Consider the following 26,200-nt stretch of genomic DNA (forward strand, 5'->3'; position numbering starts at 1 on the left):
TAAGTCAAGAATTACTATGATGTTGATAGGTTCATTCATTCTAGTTTTTCTAGTACACTCTTAATATGAAAGAAATCCTTTCATCATAAATAAGAGATCTAAACTAAAGTTTGTATCCACTCAATCACACTCTCCATGATGATCACAATATTATAGTGTTATAGTGATCGACAAAATCATCCTCTAAATAATATAAATTGGCCCGCTAACACACGACTCACTAACTTGTTTGAATAAATAAATATCATTTGTTGGAGGTCCAGTACACTCANAAATTTTTTCCTATTATACCCTTATTTACACTTCTTGAAAATTGTAAAAGTGTATGTTGTTTCCCTCCAATTTATTTCACTTGAATTCAAATAAGTGGTTGTAATTTTGAAGTGAAAAGTTGTCATAAGGGTAAAATTGTAACTTCACTGTGCTAATCATTGTTGTCTTAATCTGTGTGCCATTTCTAAAGTGGACAACTAAAAAGGGACGGAGGGAGTATGAAAGAAATCCTTTCATCATAAATAAGAGATCTAAACTAAGTTTGTATCCACTCAATCACACTCTCCATGATTATCACAATATTATAGTGTTATAGTGATCGACAAAATCATCCTCTAAATAATACAAATTGGCCCGCTAACACACGACTCACTAACTTGTTTGAATAAATAAATATCATTTGTTGGAGGTCCAGTACACTCAAAAAAATTAAATACTTGATCTCTATGTTACTCGACGATTAGTAACACTCTTGATCTCTCAATTATTGATTTAGTCTTTATAATATCTAACAAAATATATTTAATTTGATCTATATGCATTTTGCAAATATATAAAAAGAGTAATAATATTTATTTTAATTAATTAAAGATCAAATATGCTGAATTATATATCATAATATATTATCCATATTTGAAAAATAAAAAATATTATTATTCCTACGCAATTTTTTTCATAAATATAAAAAAATAAGAACTTAGAAAAGAGCAAAATTCTATAGTTAAACAATAAAATTCTCATGTTAATCCCCTTTAATTATGAATCAACAACAAATTATAAGAACATCCATTTAACTAGAAGCTGTTTAGCTACAAATTAGTTAGGGATTATCAATATATTCTGTAGTTAATTCCATATTTCTAATAATATTTGTACCATAACTTATAAAGTACATTATTTTCAAAGAATTCAACATACATTCGATCAACGACTTATTTTATATCTCGAGTAAGAAAAGATTATGTTAATAAGATGGATGGAATCACTGACCTGTAAAGTGTCTCCAACGAAGACGGCGAAAGCAGTATTCGGGTGAGGTGATATAGGGACCCACAATCCCTTTTGAGGTGATATTTGTAGGCCAGGAGCATCGTTTGATCTTAAGATGGTCAAGATCTGAGGGTCCGTATGCTCTCCAAATCCAATTTTACTTACCGTGGAGTTGCAGGAGTTAGGTGACGTATCACAATCATGATGGAGAAGATGTGGGGTCCAGTTGAATGGAGGGTAGTGATTAATCCGTAGTAGAGAATCAGAATGAAGGTCCATGAGAAGATTACTGTAGACTGAAGTTTGTTGGACCCTCAATCCTTGTGCCATCAATTCCAATATCGTACATGCCAACTCCCTCACTGATTCTACATATCCATTTACTGCACAACTGTCCCAAAGCAACGTCTCGATTACGAGTTCAGCAAAATTTAGTAATTTTGATGCTTATCGAAGATATAACTTTAAATAGAAAGATATGAAAGACATTAATTATGATGGAAAGTTAATAAATAGGAGTACGTCCATATCGATAGGTAGGAGTACATTGTCTTGTTGTCCTTACTAATATTTGTAGTATTATATTTGTAATTTTTTGTTTTTTGATTTCTGTCATTATATATTTGTTATTTCACGTAGCTTGATTATAGTATATATTTTTTGCAATATTGTTCTGCTACTATCTATTACTTCCTTTGTTTCAGCTCATATGACTTACTTTCCTTTTTAATCAGTCCCAAGAAGAATGACACATTTCTATATTAAATAACAATTTAACTTTAAAATATCTATTTTACTCCTTATGAAATAATTTATAGTCACACAAATATCTATTTTTACTTATTTTAGTCCATAAATTTCAAAATTCTACCTTTTTTTTCTTAAACTTTGTACTGAGTCAAATTAACTCATATAAAATGAGATGGAGGGGGTATTATTTTTAACTACTTCATGTTATCTCTTGTACTTTTATTAGCTCTTTTTCTAGATTGTTTTTTATCTTGAACTAAGGCTCTATCGAAAACAATTTTGCTATCTATGAGGTAGCTAGAAATAATATATGTATATACACTACCCTCTTCAGACCTTACTTTGTGAAACTATATTAAATATATTATTGTAATACATAACATATTTCAAATCAAAGTCAGTCAAATAAATTGAAACCGAAGAATATTATCACATCAGTGATGTGATTAGACTTTAATTTGTTGATAGATGTATAGTCACTTGGCAATCATCTTTAATAATTAATAAAATGTTGTTTTCATGAGTACATATTTTTACTGTGTAAATAGGATAATAAACTATCACAGGCACATCATATCAATTATTCAATTCAATTATAATATAGATTTTGTAGTTATGGTTTCGTACTCCTATTCTTATGGATAAAAAACACAAATGCCAATTGTGCCCCCAACTCCCATATGCTAGGAGCCCTATGGCAAGGGGTCGTTTGATATTAAAATAATATGATCCATATATACTCCTAAAAGTTTTTTGAAATTTGTATCTAAAACATGTAATAGATATTTATGTTACTATTAAAAAAAGTAATGTTTGACCCTTGCCCCAACCTATCATTTGGGCATTGCCGTAGGCATAAGTTTGGTGTTACTCAATAATAATCGAATTCATAATGATCTTGACTTTGATACAATTTATTAGAATTATGTGTTCATTACTATGGCGGAAGTTGTATCTTATAAGAAGGTTAAGTTTATTTTTTAACAAAGTTCATTAAGTAAGTGTCATGTTCGATCATTGAAGGTGTATTTAGGATTTAAACTCTATAGGTTCAACCTTTAAGGATGGTTGTGTGTGATATATTAGAAAAAATAATACATGTACCAAATTAATTTGATTCTTTATTTGATAGTGTTATCAACCTATGTATAACTAATACATGTAAATATACGTTATTCAATATTATTTTTATATGTAGTAACCATGTCATCTACCATACAAAATATTATTTCTATTCTAATTCACCCTATTCAGTACCATTTCTATTCTAATATATCCTATTCTTTTTAATACAACAAATCAAACAGTAGATAAAAAATCATGTCAGTAACTTAGCATATCTAATCTCATCATTACTAACATACCCTATTCAGTACTACTTCGACATAACTAATTCAACATTCCACATATCTTTTTTTCCTACCAAAAGACTTGTATATTTCCCTAACATATGTATAGATATTTAAAGTAATATCATTGGAAATCCAGCTAGACTATAGAAATGGAAGACAAGATTTACATGATGTTTTTTTGAAATTGAAGTGGATGTGTACCTAGTAGGATTCCCTTAAAAAGATCAAACATGGTGAGTCAGGTTCAAAGTTGTTACAGCTGGAACAACTAAACAATTCCCAAACACAAACTAGCATAAATTGACATATATATGTACTAGTTACTCCTTCCATTCATTTTTATTCTTAAATTGACAAATAACAATGTTCATATCACTCAACTAATAGTGTTCGGGCTAATTTCCATGTACCTCGACTAATTTTATGGAATACATATCACCTCCCACCACAATAGGTATCAGGTAACTCTGTCCACCAAAGTTAGGATAGATGAGAAGAATTTATCTAGTGTTTTTTTTGTCTTTGTTGAATTTTGAACCTGAGACCTCAGGGTTCTCAACTACTTCATTAACAACTAAGTCACAACACCGTTGGGTGCCTGATAATGTTATTATTTCAGAAAGTCATTTTTTTTAATTTTAATTTTCTTAAATAAAATGTAATAATTTTATAAGATAATAATTATTAGTTGAACGGTTATATGAAATATCAAACTCACAAAGCAACATGAAACAAGTTAATAATCTTCAACTTACAAGTAGTAACAATTTAACTTTGTTGCGAAAGTTTATGAGTTAACTAGCACACAATCAATCATGCACAAAACATATAATAAAAGATATAAAACATTTAATGAGATTTAACCAAGTCTATATCATTTGAATAAAATTCGATTTCCACTATGAATTAAAAGAAGAATTAATATAAAAAATATCCAATTAAGGTTCATGAAAAGTACAAATAAAACTTATAGCTAATTAGTTTTCAAATCTGCTAATACCACACAAATCGAAGTCTGATATACATGATCCACCTACACCATATATTATTTTACTAACATAATATATTTGCTAAACATATATTTGTCTCCAACTCACATAAATGAGATATTATTTCTATTTGATTGGATACGAAATTTTAAAAATAAAAAATTCAAGACACATGTAAAACATACCCTCAAAGAACATATGTTATTGAAGGTAAAACGAAAAGTTCAATATCAAAGAATTCTCGATATGAAAAATGTGTCATTCTTTTTAGAACCGATAGAAAAACTCTCAATCTTTTGATAGTTTAAGTCACATACATTATTAGTGTAAGAAAACTTCACACTATCACGCCGTCATCTCTACTTGTTATACTGTATAACATGTCTTATTTTCAAAATTACGAATCTTACAGTTTGATAAGGAAACTTATCTGGATACATCTAGACATCCTTTTGGATGATCATCATAGATGGTATAAAATATCTTATACGACTGACGGTGTATATAACTTAAACTCAAAATAAAACATGAGTTTGAAGGTACCTGAACATAAGTGGATCACTTGAAATATTTTTTGATATTTGAGAGATAGACAAATTAGGATTGGCATGAAGTAACAAATATTCAACTTCTCCATTATCTCCATTTAATCCTATGTTTTTGCAACCATAACCATATGGATTTGCTGGACCAGCACATTGTTTTTGGGAAAAAGGTTTGGAAAAAAATTTATAACTTTCATCTTCCATTTTTTTTATAACATTTGTGTCAACACCATGGTTAATAACTTTGAAAAAACCAAATTCTTCAGAGGCTTTCACTATGAGTTTTATTATTTGTGATTTCTCTAATGAAAGGTCAATGATTGGAAGCTTAATATTTTCTTGAATTTTTTCAGAAACCATGTTGGAAGTTGAGGAATTATAATTATGATAAGATGAAAGAGAAGGGACAAAAAGAGAATTATGAAGAGGAGGTATTAATGATGAGGTATAAATAATCATATATTATAAACATAGAAGATATATATGGTACTAAATATATATATAATAAGAGAAGAGGGGAATCTATGAGAAGGGAAAATGAGTGGCATTGTATGGGACAAGGGTTGTGTGTTGACTGTGGTCTATTGTTATGCTCATCTCGACTTGGCTCATTTCTGTTTAATTTTAATATTTTAATAAATTGGTAATTCATTTATTTATTAACGAATGATTTATGATAATGACCTTAGAGGTAGATACTTGAACTTTTATCGTCATGTGTTTCATAGATAAAAAATTTAATTTTAAATATTATTTCATGTGGTGAGCGAAATTCAAAATTAACACAACTCATTGGCAAGGTTGTCATTGAATTTAATTTCCTATTTAGATTATTAACTCTACATTTTAATCTATTCAAATTTAGCTCAATATAGTCGATTTACTTGATACTCTAGCTAGAGAACCACAAGACATGCATTTAATTTAAAAAGAAGTTGACTTTTAACTTTCTAATTTGGTTGACCAATTTTGAAAAAAACAATTATTATGTTGGCTTTTTGCGAGTGATCTTTTATATTTTTCTATTCTTTTTATTTGTTTTACATATTTAATCCAAAGATATGATGCTTTCAATCTACTTTGAAATGATTTATAACCTTTTTTAATGTAAAAATCAATTTAAGTTATATACAATATTTTTGGTCTAAGAATTTTTTATACTATCAAATCATTTTTGTATGTTAAAGCAGATATATATCTTCCTTTTTTTTTAACTCCAATATCTCATGCGATATTTTTAAAATTACAAAATTTAAAAATATTTTAGTACGTTATATATTTCTATATTGAGACAATGATGAAAATTTAAAATTGCTCTTACTTTTCTTAAATTATATGTACAGTTAAACTAAGACGTATAAAATAAAATGGACCACGTATAAGTTTTGTACTTCAATTTAAAACATTCACAAATGAAGATAAATATTTGGAAGAATTACATAAAAGGGTCAAGACGATTGCCAATTGGTGTGTGCGACTTCTATCGATCAATTAGGTTGACTCAATCTAATTTTATTTAATTTTAGAAAGTAACGTCATTTGTCTAGATATTTCCTATTGTTAATTGATTCGAAGAATAACTTAATCGTTAGGTTGACTCAATCTAATTTTATTTAATTTTAGAGAGTAACGTCATTTGTCTAGATATTTCCTATTGTTAATTGATTCGAAGAATAACTTAATCGTTACAATAAATATTGAGATAGTAGTTGGTTGTTAAAAAAAATGTCTAATTATAAGTAGAAAAGAGTACTAAACCACTAATAAATTCAATATATTCTCCATATAATAGCCAATAATTGCATACTAAAAATGTTTCCCTAATTGTTCTAAGGTGCAATTATAGACGAATTGAATCATTACTCATTTTTATATCGTGAAAATTTAATTCAACCCGCCTATTTAATACATAATGGGCATTTGCCAGGTTGATACACTCATTCCTTTTATTCTAATTGTAGAAATTGGTATGAATAATAGAAAGAGTCTTCTGGTATTTTCCACTTCTTGCAGCTGGCGTTTATTGCTTTTTTTTTTGTTAGTTTGCAAGCATGAATTCCAGCTGAGCAAATAAGTCGGTCGTAGGGGTGTCAAATGGATGAGTTTAATTAAATTTGAACGAGTACAAATTCTGGAAATAATACCTTAATAAAATAGGTAGAATAGTGGATAGTATTAGCATATCAATCCAATATCAAATGCGAATATAAAATTTGAAGTTTATAGGTTCTGAACTTATTATCTAACTCCGAATTTTTAATACAAATACATAGTTTAATCAAGCATTTAAATTCGAGGAATGGACACAGATAGACAAGTGTTACATCCAATTGGCAACATATAGCCCACTATTAATTAGCAATTAATAAACAAATAAAAAATTGGCACATATTAGCCTAAAAGTAATATATCAACATTTTTTCAATTTTTTTTAATAATAAAAGATATTTAATATCATCTCTCTTCCAACTTCCAACCATTACTCCTTAAAACTAGCAAAAGATTATTTAGAATTATCTCTTCTTTCAAATTATTACGTGTTTTTTAAAATAATAAAAGAAAATTAATTTCATCTCTCTTCTAACTTCCAACCATTTCTCCTTAAAACTAGCAAAAAATATTCAAAACTCTCTCCTTTCAAATTATTTCGTATTTTTAAAAATAATAAAAGAAAATTAATGTCATCTCTATTCTATCTTCCAACCATTTTCACTTAAAACTAGCAAAATACTGTCTAGAATTATATTTTTTCTTAAAATTAGCAAATAATATTTTGATTATGATTATTCCTATTTCAAAGGTATTCCTATGAATTCATTACCTGCCAATTATTTTGCCTTTGAACTCAATCCATATTCATTTAACAAATTTGTATACATTCGTTTGCATTGGTATTCACTAATCTGTATTAAATTGACATACATTTATATTGGATACATTTGTTCGTATTCATAATAAATTGGTATACACTTATATTTTGCATTAATATCTTTCAAATTTTACATAGGTATACATTTGTATTGGATACATTCGTCCATATTCATTTATAAATTGGTGTACATTTGTTTGCATTAATATTTTTCTAATTTTACATTTGTATTGGATACATTTGTTCTTATTCATAATAAATTGGTACACATTTATTTGCATTAATATCTTTCAAATTTACATTGGTATCATTTGTATTGGATACATTCGTTCATATTCATTTATAAATTGGTATACATTTGTTTGCATTAGTATCTTTCTAATTTTACATAGGTATACAATTGTTTGCATTACTATTTTGGAATGCAATCAACGAAATTCATTAACAAATTAGATAATTTTACATTGTTATATGTTCGTTTGTATTCATTAACAAATTTAGATACATTTGTTGGAGACAAAATAAATATTCATTATCAAATTCAATCAACGAAATTCAATATTTCAAAAAATTGTCATAAATATATTAATTTATTATTTATTAAAAATTGAAAAAATGCCAATTCCAAAAATCACGAAACGTTGCAGTTTTTGGGAGAGGAAAAGTTGTAAAATTATAATACAAATACGGAAATTTGTAAAAAGAAAAAATCTTGCATTCAACTACAAGATAAAAAATGTAGAAATCTCAAAAAAATTTTAAAAATAACCCAGACAATCAATATAAAAAAAATTAGTATGATTTGAGTTACTTGTTGTGAAAAGTTACTATTGTGATTGATCTTTAATGAAAATATTTCAAAGAGAAGATAGAAATCCTAAACTTGAAAGAGGGAGAAAAAAAAAGGAAAGAAAGAAAGAATTGAAAAACACGTAAAAAAAAATTTGTTGACAAATTATAAGAAAAAAGAAAAAAGGAACAAATATAAGGAGAGATTTCTCTCTCTAACTGCTAGGAAATAGAGAGAAAATCAGAAAAAATCATTTAAAAAAAATGTGGCTATTTAATGCCAAATAAATATTAAAAAATTCTTTTTTTTGCTAAATAATTTAAAATGGGTTATTTATTGCCAATAAAGTCTATAGGTTGTCATGCTATGCCATTTTTTCTTTAAATTCGTATGTATCTGTGGATAATATAATGAAGATTGGGGATAATACAAAGTCAGGCTAATCCTAAGAAATTTGTGATTTTGGGCTAGCCCAACCCAATTCAAGTTGGTCTTGGGCTATTTAGGAGAAACTATCTAATTACACAAATATTTTTACCATATTTACTAATTCTCTATATAGTTTGAAATAATTATATTTTAAATCATTAATTAATAATTTCATAACAAATTTCAAGTGAGATACGCCTCGATACATGTTTTATACACCTAGATACATATTTTTTGTTATCAGATACATTGAAATAGGGAAAGAGACGAGCGAGAATAGGATGGAGTCAAGCAACATTCGTTAGATACGTGTGAATCACACGTAATACACATGTATCTATATGTATGTATCTAGAATACCAGATACATAAGTGAGTGGCAAGCGAAATGGTAGGGAGGCGAGAGAGATTCGTCTATGTACCCCAGATACATGCGAATCTCCTTGAATACAGTATATCTAAAGCAAATTATACCTAATTCTAACTCCATGTATCCCAAAATATATGTATTTGGATGCACCAAACTGAAATGATACATAATATTACAAACTAACATACATATACTTAATTAACTTTTAAACTAGGGGAATTTCCATGAGTTACCCTTCTTTTTTTCCTGCTTCTTTTTGTAAAACATTGTGACCGCGGCAAAAGGAAAGTGTTGAGTATGAATCCGATCGAACTCAATAGATTTAATTCAAATTCTATGTTGGTAGTACCACCTCCTAAAAATAGGTTTTGTAATGTGTCATCTGAATTTAGTCGAAGCTCCAATCCAAACACCAGACACGGAGTGAAAAAAGAAGAAGGCATGAAGCCAAAAATAAAAGTTTATACTAGTAGCTACGCCCCAAGAAATATAGCGGTACCGCTTACTCGCTAGAAGTCGGCATGGCTTACATTTGTAATTACGTAAAACAAAACAAAAATACAAAAATAGAATAGAAAACTCCAAATTATAAATTAACTTTTGATCCAAAAGTTTTTCAACTGCCAATTTCCCACCTATACTTTTAGAAACTTCAATTGTATTACACATACAACAAAATCAAATTTCATCATTAAGTAATAAAATTGATAAATAAATAGGTCCTTTCTTCTTTCTTTCACATTTAGCTTCAAAAATGATACTTGTTTCTTTCTTACTACTGATTTTGCACCTATTGAGTTCAAGTTGTGATGAGTATTTTATAAATGATAAGAATAATGTGACTAAATCAGATGTGGATTTATTAGAATTTCCATTAAATTTAGAGTATATGGAAGCTGAATTTTTCTTGTGGGGTTCTTTGGGTTATGGCTTAGATAAGTTTGCACCTCAACTTACTGATGGTGGACCAAAGCCTATTGGTGTTAGGATTGCTAAACTTAGCCCTCTTATAAGAGATGTCATTGCTCAATTTGGATTTCAAGAAGTTGGCCATCTCAGGTGCATTTCCATCTTACTTTTCCTCGTTTTAATATGTTTGTCTGATTTTGACTTGTCACTAAGTTTAAGAAAGAAGACGTTTGAATTTGTTAGTCATAAACTAAAAGATAGGTGAAATGTAACGAAAAACCTTTCATCTTCTGATCTTTAACATGTCATATGGAAACGAACAATTTATGCAGGGCAATCAAGGAAACAGTAACAGGATTTCCAAGGCCACTTCTAAATCTAAGCAGAGAATCATTCGCAACAGTGATGAATGATGCATTTGGACATCCATTACAACCATCTTTTGATCCTTATGCTAATGACATCAACTATCTCCTTGCCTCTTATGTCATCCCATATGTTGGACTTACTGGATATGTTGGAGCCAATCCTAAACTCCAGAGTCCTATTGCCAAAAGAGTAAAAATATTGTTTTGACTAATTATTTATAATATTTTTTCAAGATGAATGATCTGATTGTGTAAATATTTCGATGACAGCTAGTAGCAGGACTACTAGGAGTAGAATCAGGTCAAGACGCAGTTCTAAGAGCTTTGTTGTACGAGCGAGGGAGAGAGAATGTGGAACCTTATGGGATAACGGTAACAAAGTTCACGAATCGAATATCGGAGCTGAGGAACAAGTTAGGACGCCAAGGAATTAAAGATGAAGGACTTAGAGTGAAACCAAAAATAGGTGCTGAAGGGAGCATAAGGGGCAACATACTTGCAGGTAGTAACGAAGTCAGAAATTTTGTTAAAAAAATCAATATAATTTTATATTAATAAAGAATGTTCAACTGACCATTCATCGACCGTGACTACTTGCAGGGGGCAAGTACTCGCTTTCCTATGACAGAACGCCGGAAGAAATACTCCGGATCGTGTACGGGAGCGGGCAGGAGAGTAAACCGGGTGGATTTTACCCGAATGGAGCGGAGGGTCGGATAGCCAAATCATATCTTTAAGTTGGATGGCTGTAGTTAATCAGAAAAATGTAAAAATGTTACTTCCTGCCTATTGAATGTCTAATAATAAAGTGGGTAGAAGTGATGTTGGGTATATTTTTTGTGTTTTGATGTCAATTTATCCCCATTTTTTTTCTTCATAATGAGATACCCATAAAATATGTCTAACTCATAGAATATTCTCGTCTATATCATCCCGATAACCATACACCACTCAAAGTATTATGCATCTCCCTTGCACTCCCACATGACACTAGCAACAGCACTGAATGTGTCCAAGGTATAGCTGAAAACGAAAGAGATAACAACTACCCGCCTATAGTATACGTATGCCTTTACACCGTCATCAAAAGTATTGATATTGAACTTGTGATCTTGAACGTTCCATGACGTTTATGTTATATAAATGCATCATCCCTTTAGACACGAACTAAAAATTAAGCAGTGCCAAACAAAAAGAGTTGGTGTTTTTGCTTTTCTGAGCCAAGATCTTTCGAAAACAACCTTTCTATTTGAAAAGGGGTAGAGGTATGATCTACATATACTCTCAGATTTCAGCTTCTTTTTGAACTCCAAAATGAAGATTGTTGTGAAATATCTAGTTATGCTATTGACCTCAACACAGAAAACAAGACTACATGCAAGAACACACCAAACTACAACCTCTGCCTAAAAACTCTGCTCCATGACGAACGCAGCGTCAGCGGTGACATCACGACGCTGGCACTGATCATGGTGGACGCCATCAAAGCGAAGGCGAATCAAGGAGTAGAGATCATTTCGACGCTCCTTAATTCGAATCCTCCTGAAGAACGGAGAGTTCCATTAAAAAAATGTGCTTTTTCATATAAGGTAATTTTGACAGTAAGTTTGCCTTTAGCTATTGAAGCTTTAACTAAAGGGAACCCAAAATTTGCTGAAGATGGCATGGTTGGATGTTTTGGAGATTCTCAGAATTGTGAGGAAAATTTCAAGAGTAGTATTTCACCTCTTACTTGTTTGAACAATGCAGTACATGAGCTTTCTGGGCAGAGCAATTAATTATTAGAAATTTATTATGATGTAATTTTTGCTTTCACTTCTTTGTTTTCTTGTATTTTAGAAGTATTATTTTGCGAATTGAAGGTCTTATCTCTCCATCTCATGAATAAATCAACCGCCGGCAAAATAGCCAGAATTAGAAGGAAGGAATGATTCAATCTTCTATCATTTAATAGCTCATGCCTCCTTTTCTGCCTTTCTATGTGTGTTTCATTTTTTTTTGGTTGGGGATTAGAGTAAGCTAAATTAGGTATTGCAAGGGTCAAATATAATACTTAAATGACTCGTTTGGTTTGGGAACAAGTTATCCCGCAGTTTTATCGATTTTATCCCAACCAAACATGGGACAAACTCATCCTAAAATTAATCCCTTATCCCTTGTACCAAACAAGTTCGAAGCATATAAATTATCCCCAAAAAGTTTCTGCCGGAGATCTCCATTTGACTTTTGATCTAATACTAGCCATTAGGAATGACTCTCATTTTTGCCTTTAACCTCTAATGGAGCTCGCATCCGAGGGTAATTTTAAACCATAGTCAAAAGTGAGGTAAATGTGAGCCTTCTCTCTGGAAGAATATGGACACATATAGTGCTGGAGCTCCATTAGTGATAAGGGCAAATATGAGATGATTTGTTGACGACAAAGGCGCAAGTAGACCAAAAGTGTAACGTAACAGAGGGGCAAACCTGAGCCATCCTGAATACTACAAGGTTAAATTTGTCTGAGATCAACCCTTAGGACCTACCACAGCCTTCTGTACTCGGGGATAATGGACTTTCTCCCACTACCATTCTTCACTTAAATGACAGGCTTAGTTCGTATGGTGCAAGGCTTCTCAAACCTCTGACCTAAGTCACAAGTCTCTCAACCTTTGCCACTTGAACTAAGCCCCGGGGAAGTATTTCTGAAAGATACTAAAATCTTGAATCCTGATAATCTTAAAAGTTATTAACCGTTAACTTTTAGGCTTTGGAGCATGGTAATGCAGCAAGTACAGTATGTCTTCACTTAAAATACCAGGCTAGTTCGCAAGGCACAAGGCTCCTCAGTCCCTCTAGGCAATCAATACATAGTTAACGCAAGCAAGCAAGTCAAACAAGGTACGGTTAGTAAACATGTTAAAATGGTTGATCTGAAATTACAGGGTTCTTGTTGTGAGTATACTATGCACAATTTAACTAGTCCAAATATCATAACATTTATCTACTCAGAACACACATGGAAATTAGGCTTAGAAAGCTATTTTCCAATTTGAGACTAGCCAGCAATTGGCAATTCCGACTCATCCTTAAGAATGCTATGCCAGTGGTTATTCATCTCAATCAACCAGTGTCAATCACTGTACAGGGTATACAAATTAGGCAGTCGTGCCGAGTCACTTACATAGAACTTCTTCACGCAGGCGCAGCATGTACCATAAACATAGTGGAAATCGTATTCATACTTGCATAGCTCGACCATGTCACTGAATTTCAGCTTGTGATAATTTTCGGACTACTCCATGAGTTAAACCAGAAGCCTGCTCCACTGAACTACAGAATAAGAAGCAAATGAAAACTTAGCCAACTAGAATCATCCATCAGTACAGAATGTAAAGTAGCATTTTCAGATGATTATAGAATTTTAGGGTAGTACTTACTCAGAAGAGTCAGACCTTGCGACGATGGCAGCACTGGTGGATAAATTAGAGTCTTCCTGTACAATAATGAACCTATTCTCCCTTACCCTGCCCAGTTGGACTGAATCATAAAAGTTCATAGTTGAACTTCTATAAGATATCCCTGCATACAATATTGTCAACACCAAATCATCAGAAACTTTGCACCTTGAAACAAAATCTTGGTTCAACAGTATGAAGAAAAGAGGGAAGGAACGATAAAGAGAAGAAAGAGAACAAAAGGTTGAATCAATTGCAAAAAATGTGGTTTGCAAGCAACACTTAATAGGAACAAGTATTAATATCAAGAGAAAGAAAGAGAACAGAAGGTTGAATCAATGAACATATATTTCATGCTCACTGATATTTTTGCATCTTTCTACTGTCATGAAGATGCTCACATAATAGGAACTGCTGAACTGGTATCTATATCAAGAGAAATAAATAGAAGTTCCGAAACAAGAACAACGTTGACATATATACAGAATTAAGGAGATAACTGACAGCTCCATTATGATTTTGCTTATGTGGTAGCAAGTTACAAAGCCATTATTAGCGTTATCTACTTAAGTAACACCAATAGGTAGTCACTTAAAAGCATGAAACACAAAAGAAAAAACTGACTGCAGGTATGAAATGCAATTAACATGACTTGACATGCTGAAGAATGAGGGAGTGTGTAAATCAATTACTTTAGCATGTGTTTTAGGAAAGTAAAGTCTGTCTCAACGAATAACGAGGAGGCAATCTTTTGGTGTGAAATTGCATTAAAACTCGTGCATTGATATATTTCCACTCTATAATAGGACATAGGAAACCCAAACTAACAAATCGAGATCTTTACCTTGAAACAATAGCACAAAAAAGAAAAAAATAGTAAAGAGCAAGGCAAGGGAACTGCCATTCAATGCTGCTGAAGGCGGCGCCGCTTTTGCTGCTTTCAGTTTCTTCAAAGCCTTCATTCGCTCAATCCGTGCACGTTTAATCGTTGCGAGTTCCGCAATCTCTTTAATCAATTTCTGGTCAGCAGCATCCAAAGACAATCCTCTGGGAGGTCTAGGAGGTTTGGGAGGCTTCTTAGCACTCGTGGATTTACGTTTTTCTTTGCTTTTTTTCTTCTCTACTAAACTTGCCTCATCTATACACACTCTAACACTCCCCCGAGTAAGCTCATCCCCATCCTGTGCATGGCTATACATATTCAATCCATTTTCAGTTTTAGAAAGTTCTTCACCATCTCCGTTACAGACACTAGTGAAAAGTACATTCCCTGCTTTAGCATCCAAAGTAGAATTATTATTTCCGGCTTCTCCACTCGTACTCCTACAGCTCTCAAGATCAACCTCAAAATCACTCCCTCTAGATAACATATGATCCATAAAAACTACACTCAACAAATCTCAATCTCGTTACACTTAAACTAAACCAAACTCATAAATCAAGAGCCACAGCCAGCTAATATCCGCTATCTGCTTCAAAATACCATCTGAAGTGGGAAAAAATAACAATTTTTTGCAAAGGGTGTTAAATTCCAAAGGTTAGTAACAAATGCAACAAATTTACGATTTGAAAAATATCCTATGAGCTTCTACTGCTGAATTGAGCCAAGTTTATCAATTCTCTAACACTCTTTCTTTTTTGTTGAAGTGTAATCCACTCAGTCTAGGTACTAATCAGGGGCATAGCAAGAAGTCCATGTAGTAGCTCTAGTTTAAACTCTGATTTTTTTTCTCCACTGCAATTTGGACCTAACCTCATGGTTCTCAACCCACCTCATTGACCACTAAGTCACAACCTTGAGTGCTCAAACTCCATATCTATATTAAGAAATTCACTAAAATACGTACAAAAGTTAAGTTCGAAATCCAGTTACTACTAACACCTGATGTCACTACTCTTTAGAACCCATAAAGTTCAAATCTTGATTCCGACTATGGTACTAGTACTTCAGAATTCAGTATAATTAACAACTATAGATTCACTACTGTAGGTTAAAAAAAAAACAGTACTGAATTGGAAAAGAAAAAGGTAAAGATTTAAACTTTAGACACAAATGAATCCTACCATCTCAATAAAGCCAACAAAAGTAGTAGTTCCTTTTGTATTTTTTAAAATTTGGGGGCAGGGAAAATAGGGAAGGAGATTACAAAAACTGGGAATCGAACACTCACCAACAAGCATGAAAGTTAATATAGTCAACCAACTAAACTACTAAGATTCCCAACAAAAGTAGCTCAATATAATCAAATCATGATGAAACAGAAAACCCCAACAGCTAAAGAATGAACAAAGACAAACTTATTTATCAAATCAAGGCATTCTAAATCCTCTTCAATTAACGAAAAAAAACAGAAAATTAGTGCTAAAATTCAGATGAAGTGAATTAGAAAAAAAGAATTAGGAAAAAAAGAGAGTACCTTGAATAGAGAAAGAGAAAAAGAAGACAAGAAGCAGATGGAATAAAGTGAAGGGGGCATGAAAGAACTTTAAAATACTTGGAAGAGTCTTTGTTGAATACTAAAATATATTAGATCTCAAATAGTACAAGTTTCATTAAATGGGTGCCTGAATTTTTAAATCCTTTAATGAATGATAGCCGACACACGTAGCCTTCAATCTTCATCGCTAATACTAGCACGGGTGTTCACGGTTCGGAAGAAAATATCTGTATCTAAAAATCAAATCATAATCGAATCAAATTGATAAATTATATATATAATTTTGTCATTATATATATAATATGTTGTTTGTTATCAATAATTTTAAATATCTTATATATATTTTCATCAATCGCCATCATATTTATTTTAAAAAGAAAAAGAGCCTATTAGGAGATATTTATATTGTTGGTTGCATGTATATTGGTGTTTGTGCAGTTCTTGATAGGACTGAAAATCTCACTGTCTCTTTCTTGTCTAGTTCAAACATGATGGATTTTGAAATTTTATTCACGATAAATTTAGTGATAAAGTTTTGTAATGCTAGATATTCTAACTACTTTTCTTTATGAATGAACTGTTGTCTTCTTTTTTTCTTTTCAATGAATCATTTATTTTATTTCTGTTAATGATTAATCATCAAATCGTCGATTCGAATGAATGTATATAATATTTGGTTTGGTATAATTTTAATAATTTAAAAATTAATTAAGGCAACCAATAATCAACTCAAACCGATCCAAAAATGCTCCTAACTATAAATAGTAAATTTGCACAACGACTCACGTAACATTCAAACTCTGAATATGACTCTAAGCTTCAATGTGAGATAGATATAGTTTTGTCCAGCAATACTGCTTTGTCAATTTATTTTTATTTTTAATATATATATATGTATATGTATAGTTCAATTTAATTAAAAAGAATTGTTTGTATTCTCTTATGATAATTGTGTAGATAAGTTAATTACTTAAAACATGTTATCTTCTTTAATTATATATATAGAAAAAAGGGTTATATTTGTCTCTGTAATCTCAAAAAAAAAAGTTATGTTACCACTTGTCATACTTTTTCAACAAAATTCTTTGTCATAAAATTTTAGACATATATTTATCCTTGAATTATTGATCTCTCTATTTCCACCCTTATTATCCTACATGGCGACTACGTGTAATTCTTTTTCTCCTAATTTCAAATTCAATCACAATTAAAACTTAATCGATAATATACCTGATCGAATAAACAAATATTAAACTAATTTTAACAAAATAAGAGTGTCCTCAAATGACAATCTACATTAATCTCAATAAATTATAAAATTTTAAATATATTTAATAATTTAAATATCTAAATAAAATTTGCTTACGTAACAAAGTATTTACTTTAGCAAATCCAGTCACAAATGCCAACAATGGATATCACACACAAATACCACTAAATTCCACAAAAGCACCACAAGTAATCCTAATGCTAACTTGACAAAACAAAACACTTCCTCATGCTCTCCACTTCCTTTACGATCCTAAAATAAAGCCATTTCTCATTATCTCATTTACTATTTTTAGTACTACTACACAAAAACAAACTTTGAACAAATCATTCAAACAAACTAAATTCATCGTAAAGCTTCATAAATTTCAAATTCTGAATCTAACCTGTTTCGATACATAGTATTAACAAATATGGCTTTGTGTGTGATGGATACAGCGCGAGCTTTAGCATGTAGAGATGGAACAGCAGCAACAAATCTCAAACTCATTTCTATATTCGTCATTTTCTTCACTAGTGTAATCGGAATAACGTTGCCGGGTTTTTTAGCCCGGTTTTTATTTCACGGCAAAACGGTTCACGATAAAGCGATTTTAATAATCAAATGCTTCGCCGCCGGCGTGATTCTCTCTACCTCGCTTGTTCACGTTCTTCCCAATGCATTCACTGCACTTTCTGATTGTCAAGTTTCTTCCCGTCATCCATGGAAGGATTTTCCGTTTTCCGGTCTGGTAACTTTGATCGGCGTATTAACGGCGTTGTTAGTCGATTTGACGGCGACTTCTCATGTGGAAAGTCATCAGAATCAGGCGGAAGGATATGCGGCAGTTGGGAATAGTGAAGAATTAGGGATTTTGAGTAAGAAAATTGACGTTGAACAGCAACAGAGAGAAGCAGAGGAATTGGTGAAATTGAAGCAGAGATTAGTATCGCAAGTTTTGGAAATTGGGATAATTTTTCATTCTGTTATAATTGGTGTGACTTTAGGGATGTCGCAGAATCAGTGTACGATTAGACCTCTTGTGGCTGCACTATCTTTTCATCAGATTTTTGAAGGGATGGGTCTTGGAGGTTGTATCGCTCAGGTAATTTTTGCATAACTGATAAAGTTATTGTTATGTGATCAGGAGGTAATACCTTCGATATGAATAAATGTTCACTTGCAGAAATGCAGGGAAAACTGCGTACAATAGACATCTCAACTCGTCTCTATTGTACAATAATGATGAATTGAGATGTCTAGACGTGCAATCTCAAAATTAAAGTATTTACTTATTAGGTTGAGATCAAGTTTGAGTGTCTACTTTTTATGTAATTATGTCTAACTTTTTATATAAGTAGGTAATGATTGGCAAGCTAAAGAATTGGTAAGAAAACATGTTATATATAGCAAATGAAATTATACTAAGAGCTTGATTGAATCAACTAATTAAAAGTAGAAAGTAAGTAACATAAGTGTTGGGGAAAAAATTATGTGCTAAAGTTGATTTTATTAATACGTAGTTATGTGTTTGAATAGAAGTATTTGAAACTGCTAATAAGGAGTTTGCGTGTTTGGTAAAAATTGGTATAACATGTTGTTATAAAGAATATATAATATAATATGTTACAATGGATGATTATTACAAAGAGGCCTAACTATTGTTTTCTTACAGGCAGGATTTAGCTTTGGAACAACAGCATATATGAGCTTCATGTTCTCAGTGACAACACCAATGGGTATAGTATTGGGGATGATAGTTTTCTCAATAACAGGATATGATGATACAAGCCCAAATGCATTAATCCTTGAAGGTTTATTGGGGTCTTTATCTTCTGGTATATTAATATACATGGCCCTAGTTGATCTTATTGCTCTTGATTTCTTTCACAACAAATTGATGAGTGGCCAATCATCCTTGAAAAAAGTATCTTTTATAGTTCTTGTTCTTGGATCTACATCTATGTCAATCCTTGCTCTTTGGGCTTGAAAAAATATAGTGTAATTTAATAAACTTGTGTATCCTTTGCTACTTGAAACATGTATTCAGTGTAATTTCATAAGCTGTGAAGGTTATAGTATACACAGATCTTATCCCTAACATGTAGAGATAGAGAAATTGTTTCCAATAGACTTTCGACTTAAAATATAGCATTTTCAAGTAGTTTGAAAAAGCGAATATAGAAATGAGAGCAATAAAAACAACGAAATAATGTACCATGGGAAAAGTCATGTCATGCGCGCATTAAGTAATAAATTGACACAGAAAAAAAAGAAGAAGAAGAAGGTTTTGTAGGTAGTCCCCCTATCTCAAAGTTAACTACATGGTTGAAATATGGTGGAATAGGGGTACCATCCACATTTCTAGGTACTTGGGGCTTACCACATAGTTTTAACTAATTAATGTAGACTAAATTCAATAAAAGTGGAAAAGGTGGGTTAATAGTATGTTTGACTAAGTTTTTATAATTATTTAATTATTTTTAAAAAAAAATCTATCTTTTGTTTTCCGAAAAAGTACTATATACACCAAACAACTTGACATATAAATGATTCATACTAGAAAAGTAAAGTCCTCATAAGCTTTCCACTTGTGGAAACTTACCTTTAAAATTATTTAATTTCTTCACAACTTTTCATCTTTGGCAAGCATATCTTTAATTTGGACAAGGATATATAGGAAAATGGTGATAAAGAATTGTTTATTTTCCAAGAAGATGAATTTTTTTAAGGACAAAAAGAACTATGGTAAGATATGAATTTCATTTAGTATAGGATGAAGCTAGATAAAAATATGTTATACTTGATAAGGAAACAAATCTATCCATATTGCTCAATATTTACGTCAAAATTGATTTCTTTATTAGCTCACTTTATAGGAAACCCTAACTTGCATGTTGGACATTATATATACTTTTTTTTTCTTTTGGTTTCCATTCGTTATATGGTTTCCATTTTGAGACCTGACTAATTAATTCAAAACCTTGATTAAGAATGAAATAATATATATTTACCGGTCTCAACACACTCAAAGTTGTGACAGGAAGAACTACATGTATGCAATTCAAGAGGTGCTCATACACTACATCAAAAATAATCTTTAGCTATAATTAATTAACATCAATAGCTTTATTGACACTAAAAATGTATTTTTAGCGTCATTTAGCACTCTTTGTAAATGTCCCTAAAGCCTATAGCGACACTGGATCCAATGACAATTAACTAATTCGGTAAAGGCTTTTTCATTGTTTGTTAATGTGTGTGTATTGCCGCTAAAGGTAGTTTTTGTTGTAGTGATAAATGAGTAAAATGAGATTAATTTGATGAAAGACAAATTTTACTACAAAGAATTCTACAACATGAAAAAAAATAACACCATTTAATAAAAGAACTTGCTACTATTAACTTACCTAAAAACGTTTCAAATAAATTGAGATCGACTATATAACTCGTACTCACTTTTCCTACCCTTCTATAATATCACTTCTTATACGTGATGACACCATATCTTGAAGAAGTCCATTATCATCTTTAGCCAAAGAGGAATTAGAAGAATTCCAAAACCTTTTTTCTTGTAGTGAATTATTAGTTGAAAATAAGGAAGAGGAATAATCACCATAATGACTTCTTCCTCCACTATCACCACCACCAACGCGGCCACCATAGGTGGTGGTTACCGGCTGAACTCCGACCCATCCACGTGGCGTTAAAGGGCATGGATGTGTGTGTACACCTTCATAAGTTGTAACAACTATTGAAGTATCTTGAATTGATCTTTCTACTCTCTTTTTCACACCACATGTTGATGTTGTGCAACGATAGTAGCTCCTGCATCCACAATCGAAAGTGTTCGTAGAATTTGTAAATTTAAATCTCTCATGATATTTTTGTGACTGTATATAAGATCATGTCATTAACGGTAAAATAAAAAATTCAAATTAAAGAATGTGAAATTTCTCTATAGAGAACGTGTATGTTGTTGGTGTAAGAAATTTTTTATACCATCAGAATATTATTACTTGTTGTAATAGGTAAATATATAGAATGTATACTGACAATGTAAATAAATTAAAAAATATTGAAACATTTTGCAATTTGCATATAGATGTATATATTTGGTATATACCTTGGAAAGGGGCTATTTTTTACTGCTTTTTGTCCATATTTCCTCCATCTAAAACCATCATCCAAATGATCAACTTCACTCTTTGTCATGAATGCAAATCTTGGCTCTTTTTTGCCCTTTTGCTTCTTCTTATTAGGTTTTAACCTAAGCCAACAAAAACTCTTATCACTTTTTGCAAAAACTTCAAATAAACAAGAAACCATTAATTTCTCGTATGATCACTTTTCTCTCAAGAATTAAAAAAAAAAAGATAACTTTTTTGAGATAATAAGAGCGGACATTTGAGAAATCACCTAGTCAAAACTATTGAAGATATAATTAAGGAAATTTACACTTTCTTTATATTTTAAAGTATCAATATTGTATCATAGCAAACATAGATCTTTGTTCAAATCAAACCACACACCTTTCATTAAACATTCTTTTTTATATATTTGACCCCAAAAATAAATCAATATGTGTAAGATCATTTAAACATTACATTAATATTATGATTTAACATGTCTATAAAAACTTATCATATAGGGTTTACTTAAACTAAGTAAAAAAGAAATATTTTGCTTACTGTTTCTTATACTTGTGTTGATGATCTTCATTAGCAGCTAATTCAGTTGATGATGAAGAAATCGACGATAAATTTGGTGTTACTGGGACATTATTAATCAAATGATCAGACAATATTGATGATGATTCTGGAACTGATGAACAAGTAATAAAACATTGTTGTTGATGTTGCTGTTGAGATGGAAACATTAGCAAATCGAAAATAGAACTAGTTGTAGTATTATCATTATTATAACAATCTTGATGTTCATCAACACCAAACATTGTTTCTAATAAAAAACTTAACGAATAATCTTTTTCGATATCAAACATGGTGTTGGAGCTCGAATTTCCATTTCCAATTGAAGAAGTATTTGTTATCTCTGTTTTTACATTATTTTCTTTCTCCATGGAAACAGAGAATGTAGAGAATTTTTGTTGTGTGAAGAGGACTCTTTGTGTTTATATATATTAGTGTAATAAAATAAAAACAGGGTGGTCCAACGGGAATATTTTTTTTTTAGATTTTTCCACCTAGGAAATCGAAGTGCAGAAGCAATTTGTGTTTGATTAATACTTACGATTCAAACGAATAATAATTAGTATTTGATCAAACTTTTTAACGGTACTTAAATATCTTAGTTTCTCAAAAATAGTTATACTTGTATTGTTACTAGTTAAAGATCGTTTCATTAAGGTTAAAATAAATATTTTAAAATTAAACTATTACTAAATATAAAAATATGTCTTTTTTTTAGATAGACTATAAAAAATAAATCATATAAATTAAAACAGAAACAAAATTTCAAAAAATTTATTGACTATCTTGATTTATTAAAATAAACGCTTTTAACCTTTCAAAAATTAGATAAAATGTGTCATTCAAGAGTTGGCAAGCATTTTCTTACGCGTTATTGTTGACCGGCTACCGGAGATATTTAATTGAAATTAAAATTCTTTCTTGGGATACAAGAATGTGTCTCTTTTCTCATATATTTATTTCCTAGTAATACACCTCCGATTTATTTTAATTTGTTTAGTATTAATTTAACAGTATTATTAAAAAAATAACAAATAAAAATAATAATTTTATTAAATCACAAATTTAAATATAATAAATAATAATTATAGTTAACAACAAAAATAAATTAAGAACAAGGGTGATTTCTAGTATGAAAGAGAATATTTTTCATTAAAAAAATATTAATTTCTTACTTATTTTTTAGTGTTTGATAATTAATCAAAAAAACATTATCTCAAAACCATATTTATGAAATCTAACAATGGGAGTCAAAGGGAGTGAAGAGTGGGGCCTCGAAGGTGGCGGGCAGTGGCGGAGCCACATGTAGTTAAGGGGTGTCGATCGACACCCCTTCGTCGAAAAATTACGTTGTGTAGCTAGAATAAAAATATTTTTTTATGTATATATATTACATATTGACACTCCTTAGCTTCTACGCAATTTTATTTCTTTATATTTTGACACCCCTTAGACAAAATTCTAGCTCCGCCACTGATGACAGGGTGTATGGTCATCTAGGAGTAGAGATTATGTACGTTGGATAGATGAAAAGGATACAATAAATATAAAATATTACTTATAAAACTTATTTTCTCCACTTCTATTAAAATTATTTTGTTAGAGAAAATATTTTTCAAAAAACTTTTTCGCAAATAAAAGTGGGCGTATGAATCATGATACACGTTATCAATTATATGCAAGTTACAGCTAAGACTTTAACTAGTTTCAACACCATGCAATACATGAACAAGTCGAGTTTCACGTCACCACAACAGTGAAAATAACTTTTAATAGCAATAGTCAATAGATATACGCAACAATCAAAAACGCTAAAAAATTTATCGGTATTAATTAATTGTCAGTAGATCTAATATCACTATAAGTTTTAAAAACATTTACAAAATGTATTAGTCGCATCTAATCAATTACCACTGAAAATTATTTTTGATATAGTATATCTATTTGCTCGATTGGATTGATAATCTATATTGTAGCTAGTTCCGCCCTTGTATTCTTAACGTTAAAATAAACGAGTAAAATTAAAATTTTATTTTTAATATAATGAACAAGTTTTTACTATAATCGAAAACAAGAGTGTAATTTTTAGAGACAGAGCACATGCTAATCTTGACGCGTTTTCTACTTTGAGCTATAATCATGTGACAATAATTTATAGTCCAGGTTTTACGTTCATTTAAAGCTCTATTATTTTATTCGTTTTCCAACTTTTTCTCTGCTTTTTTATCCAATATTTGTATTCTTTTTTCTGATCATGGTCATGGCCCATATATGATATTCCCTCCGTCCTATTTTATGTGATACTTTTCGGATTTCGAGATTTAAACAAGTCTATTTTTTATCATAAATTTTTCATAGATCTTTTAAACATTTTGAATTATTAATTATTGTGACTTATAGTACTTTTTACGTAGTTTACAAATATATAAGTTTCATTTCAAAAAAATTGAAGATTTCATGCGCAAATTTTCAGTCAAACATAAACTGTTTGACTCTCGAAAAATGAAAAATGCCACATAAATTGGGATAGACGGAGTATTTCTTTAATCTATTCTATTACTTTCTCCGTTTCAATTTATTTATTTGATTTTGATTTGATATGAAGTTTGAGAAAGTAAAGAAGATTTTTCAATCTTGTGATCTTAAACATGTCGTGTTGAAAGTTGAAACAAAAAAAATAATCAAAAAAAGGAAGTATTTTTTTTCAAATGTACTTAAAAGGAAAATAAAACAAACAATTTGAAACAAACGAAATAATACTTCTTTCTTCTTTTTTTAATTTTATCAATGTGGCAATGTAACAATGTTCATATTTCTTTGTTATTACTATATAATACTATGGTACTTTAAAATACAAATTAATTAAAGGTTACATTAACTTGCTTCCCTTTAGAGTTTAGACTACTTTTTGTCATACAAAACAGAAAAAAAATATGGTCAAAAAACAGTCATTGGATGTGTCCAAAGCATTCAATTTTTGATGTAAACTAATTTCTGTGTCAATTAAATTTGTCAACACGTAGTTTTGAAATATTACAAAGATCCCCCCACCCCACCCCACCCCAACCCAACCCAACCACACACAACACACAGTGTCTTTACTGAGGAGACAATTTACTTTGTCAAAATGGCATCAATTCAGTTGAATCTCCTTCGTCAGAAAGAGTAAAATATAACTTTTGTAAAATTTTAACCCATGAATTGATCAGTTTTTATATGAAAGACTGCAATTTCTTAACTGTCGTGATTTCTATATAGTTTAGGCGGCCAGGGGCGGCTCAACGTACATGGAGGCCTAAAGCGAAAAATTACAATTAAAGGCCTAAAATCTTTTAGCTGAGGCAATTATTATATAAATTGTTAACATTATTCTATAAGTAATAAGTTGACAAACTACTTATAAACCTTTTTTTTTATTGGTTTAAAAACACATGAAATGGGTCAATCTAAACAGGCTTGTAATTCACTTTATCCAAAACATGATTTTTACTATTGATTCATATTTTTGATAGAGCTCTAACTTACATATAGTATAAAAGGGGTCTAGAAAATTACATCGCTAGAGTTAGTGAAGAGAATGCAAGAAGACACTTCCATTTGATTGAGGTTAAGGAGAATAAAATAATATATATTTTTTAAAGAAAAATACATTTGTTTTAGATAATTAATTTTTTCTATAAAAACAATTAACACATAATTTATCGTGGTAAAAATTAGAGGCCCCCTAAAATTGG

At 30.6% G+C, this 26,200-nt stretch overlaps 6 protein-coding genes across 9 annotated transcripts in view; 3 read left to right on the forward strand and 3 right to left on the reverse strand.

Moving 5' to 3' along the window:
• The window catches only part of LOC125866646 (gibberellin 2-beta-dioxygenase 2-like), a 6,616-nt gene extending 1,291 nt beyond the window's left edge, over positions 1 to 5,325 (reverse strand). Inside the window, exons 1-2 of the mRNA XM_049546948.1 lie at positions 4,898 to 5,325; positions 1,264 to 1,654 (exon numbers count right to left, since the gene is read on the reverse strand). Of these exons, the coding sequence (XP_049402905.1) occupies positions 1,264 to 1,654; positions 4,898 to 5,259 (753 nt within the window). The 5' untranslated portion in view covers positions 5,260 to 5,325. The remainder of the gene's footprint in view (positions 1 to 1,263; positions 1,655 to 4,897) is intronic.
• A 4,785-nt stretch (positions 5,326 to 10,110) lies between these two features.
• On the forward strand, positions 10,111 to 11,523 carry LOC125866669 (desiccation-related protein PCC13-62). The gene is made up of 4 exons (XM_049546981.1): positions 10,111 to 10,415; positions 10,598 to 10,823; positions 10,904 to 11,135; positions 11,234 to 11,523. Exons 1-4 carry the CDS (start codon positions 10,111 to 10,113, stop codon positions 11,368 to 11,370), a joined length of 900 nt encoding a protein of 299 aa, XP_049402938.1. The 3' UTR covers positions 11,371 to 11,523.
• Positions 11,524 to 12,102: 579 nt separating this feature from the next.
• On the forward strand, positions 12,103 to 12,411 carry LOC125869014 (cell wall / vacuolar inhibitor of fructosidase 1-like). The gene has a single exon (XM_049549570.1). The coding sequence runs from the start codon at positions 12,103 to 12,105 to the stop codon at positions 12,409 to 12,411; it is 309 nt and encodes a 102-aa protein (XP_049405527.1).
• Positions 12,412 to 13,501: 1,090 nt separating this feature from the next.
• Positions 13,502 to 16,615, reverse strand: LOC125866652 (uncharacterized). 4 transcript variants are annotated; one of them, XM_049546956.1, is made up of 4 exons: positions 16,488 to 16,615; positions 14,915 to 15,556; positions 14,053 to 14,194; positions 13,502 to 13,945 (listed from the first exon to the last, which is right to left on the reverse strand). In XM_049546956.1, the coding sequence occupies exons 2-4, from the start codon at positions 15,447 to 15,449 to the stop codon at positions 13,876 to 13,878; spliced, it is 747 nt and encodes a 248-aa protein (XP_049402913.1). In that variant the 5' UTR covers positions 15,450 to 15,556; positions 16,488 to 16,615; the 3' UTR covers positions 13,502 to 13,875. The 4 variants fall into 4 exon arrangements, with proteins under 4 accessions (XP_049402913.1, XP_049402916.1, XP_049402915.1 ...); XM_049546959.1 differs by lacking the exon at positions 16,488 to 16,615 and having other exon boundaries at positions 13,502 to 13,940; positions 14,068 to 14,194; positions 14,915 to 16,408; XM_049546958.1 differs by lacking the exon at positions 16,488 to 16,615 and having other exon boundaries at positions 13,502 to 13,940; positions 14,915 to 16,408.
• A 1,308-nt stretch (positions 16,616 to 17,923) lies between these two features.
• LOC125866647 (zinc transporter 6, chloroplastic) lies at positions 17,924 to 19,785 on the forward strand. The gene is made up of 2 exons (XM_049546950.1): positions 17,924 to 18,862; positions 19,433 to 19,785. The coding sequence occupies exons 1-2, from the start codon at positions 18,191 to 18,193 to the stop codon at positions 19,745 to 19,747; spliced, it is 987 nt and encodes a 328-aa protein (XP_049402907.1). The 5' UTR covers positions 17,924 to 18,190; the 3' UTR covers positions 19,748 to 19,785.
• Positions 19,786 to 21,067: 1,282 nt separating this feature from the next.
• Positions 21,068 to 22,844, reverse strand: LOC125866650 (probable WRKY transcription factor 48). The gene is made up of 3 exons (XM_049546953.1): positions 22,449 to 22,844; positions 21,884 to 22,027; positions 21,068 to 21,585 (listed from the first exon to the last, which is right to left on the reverse strand). Exons 1-3 carry the CDS (start codon positions 22,835 to 22,837, stop codon positions 21,222 to 21,224), a joined length of 897 nt encoding a protein of 298 aa, XP_049402910.1. The 5' UTR covers positions 22,838 to 22,844; the 3' UTR covers positions 21,068 to 21,221.
• Between the last annotated feature and the right edge of the window lie 3,356 nt (positions 22,845 to 26,200).

This window comes from Solanum stenotomum, chromosome 6 (genome assembly GCF_019186545.1).
Source record: "Solanum stenotomum isolate F172 chromosome 6, ASM1918654v1, whole genome shotgun sequence".
In the NCBI taxonomy this organism is placed as follows: domain Eukaryota; kingdom Viridiplantae; phylum Streptophyta; class Magnoliopsida; order Solanales; family Solanaceae; genus Solanum; species Solanum stenotomum.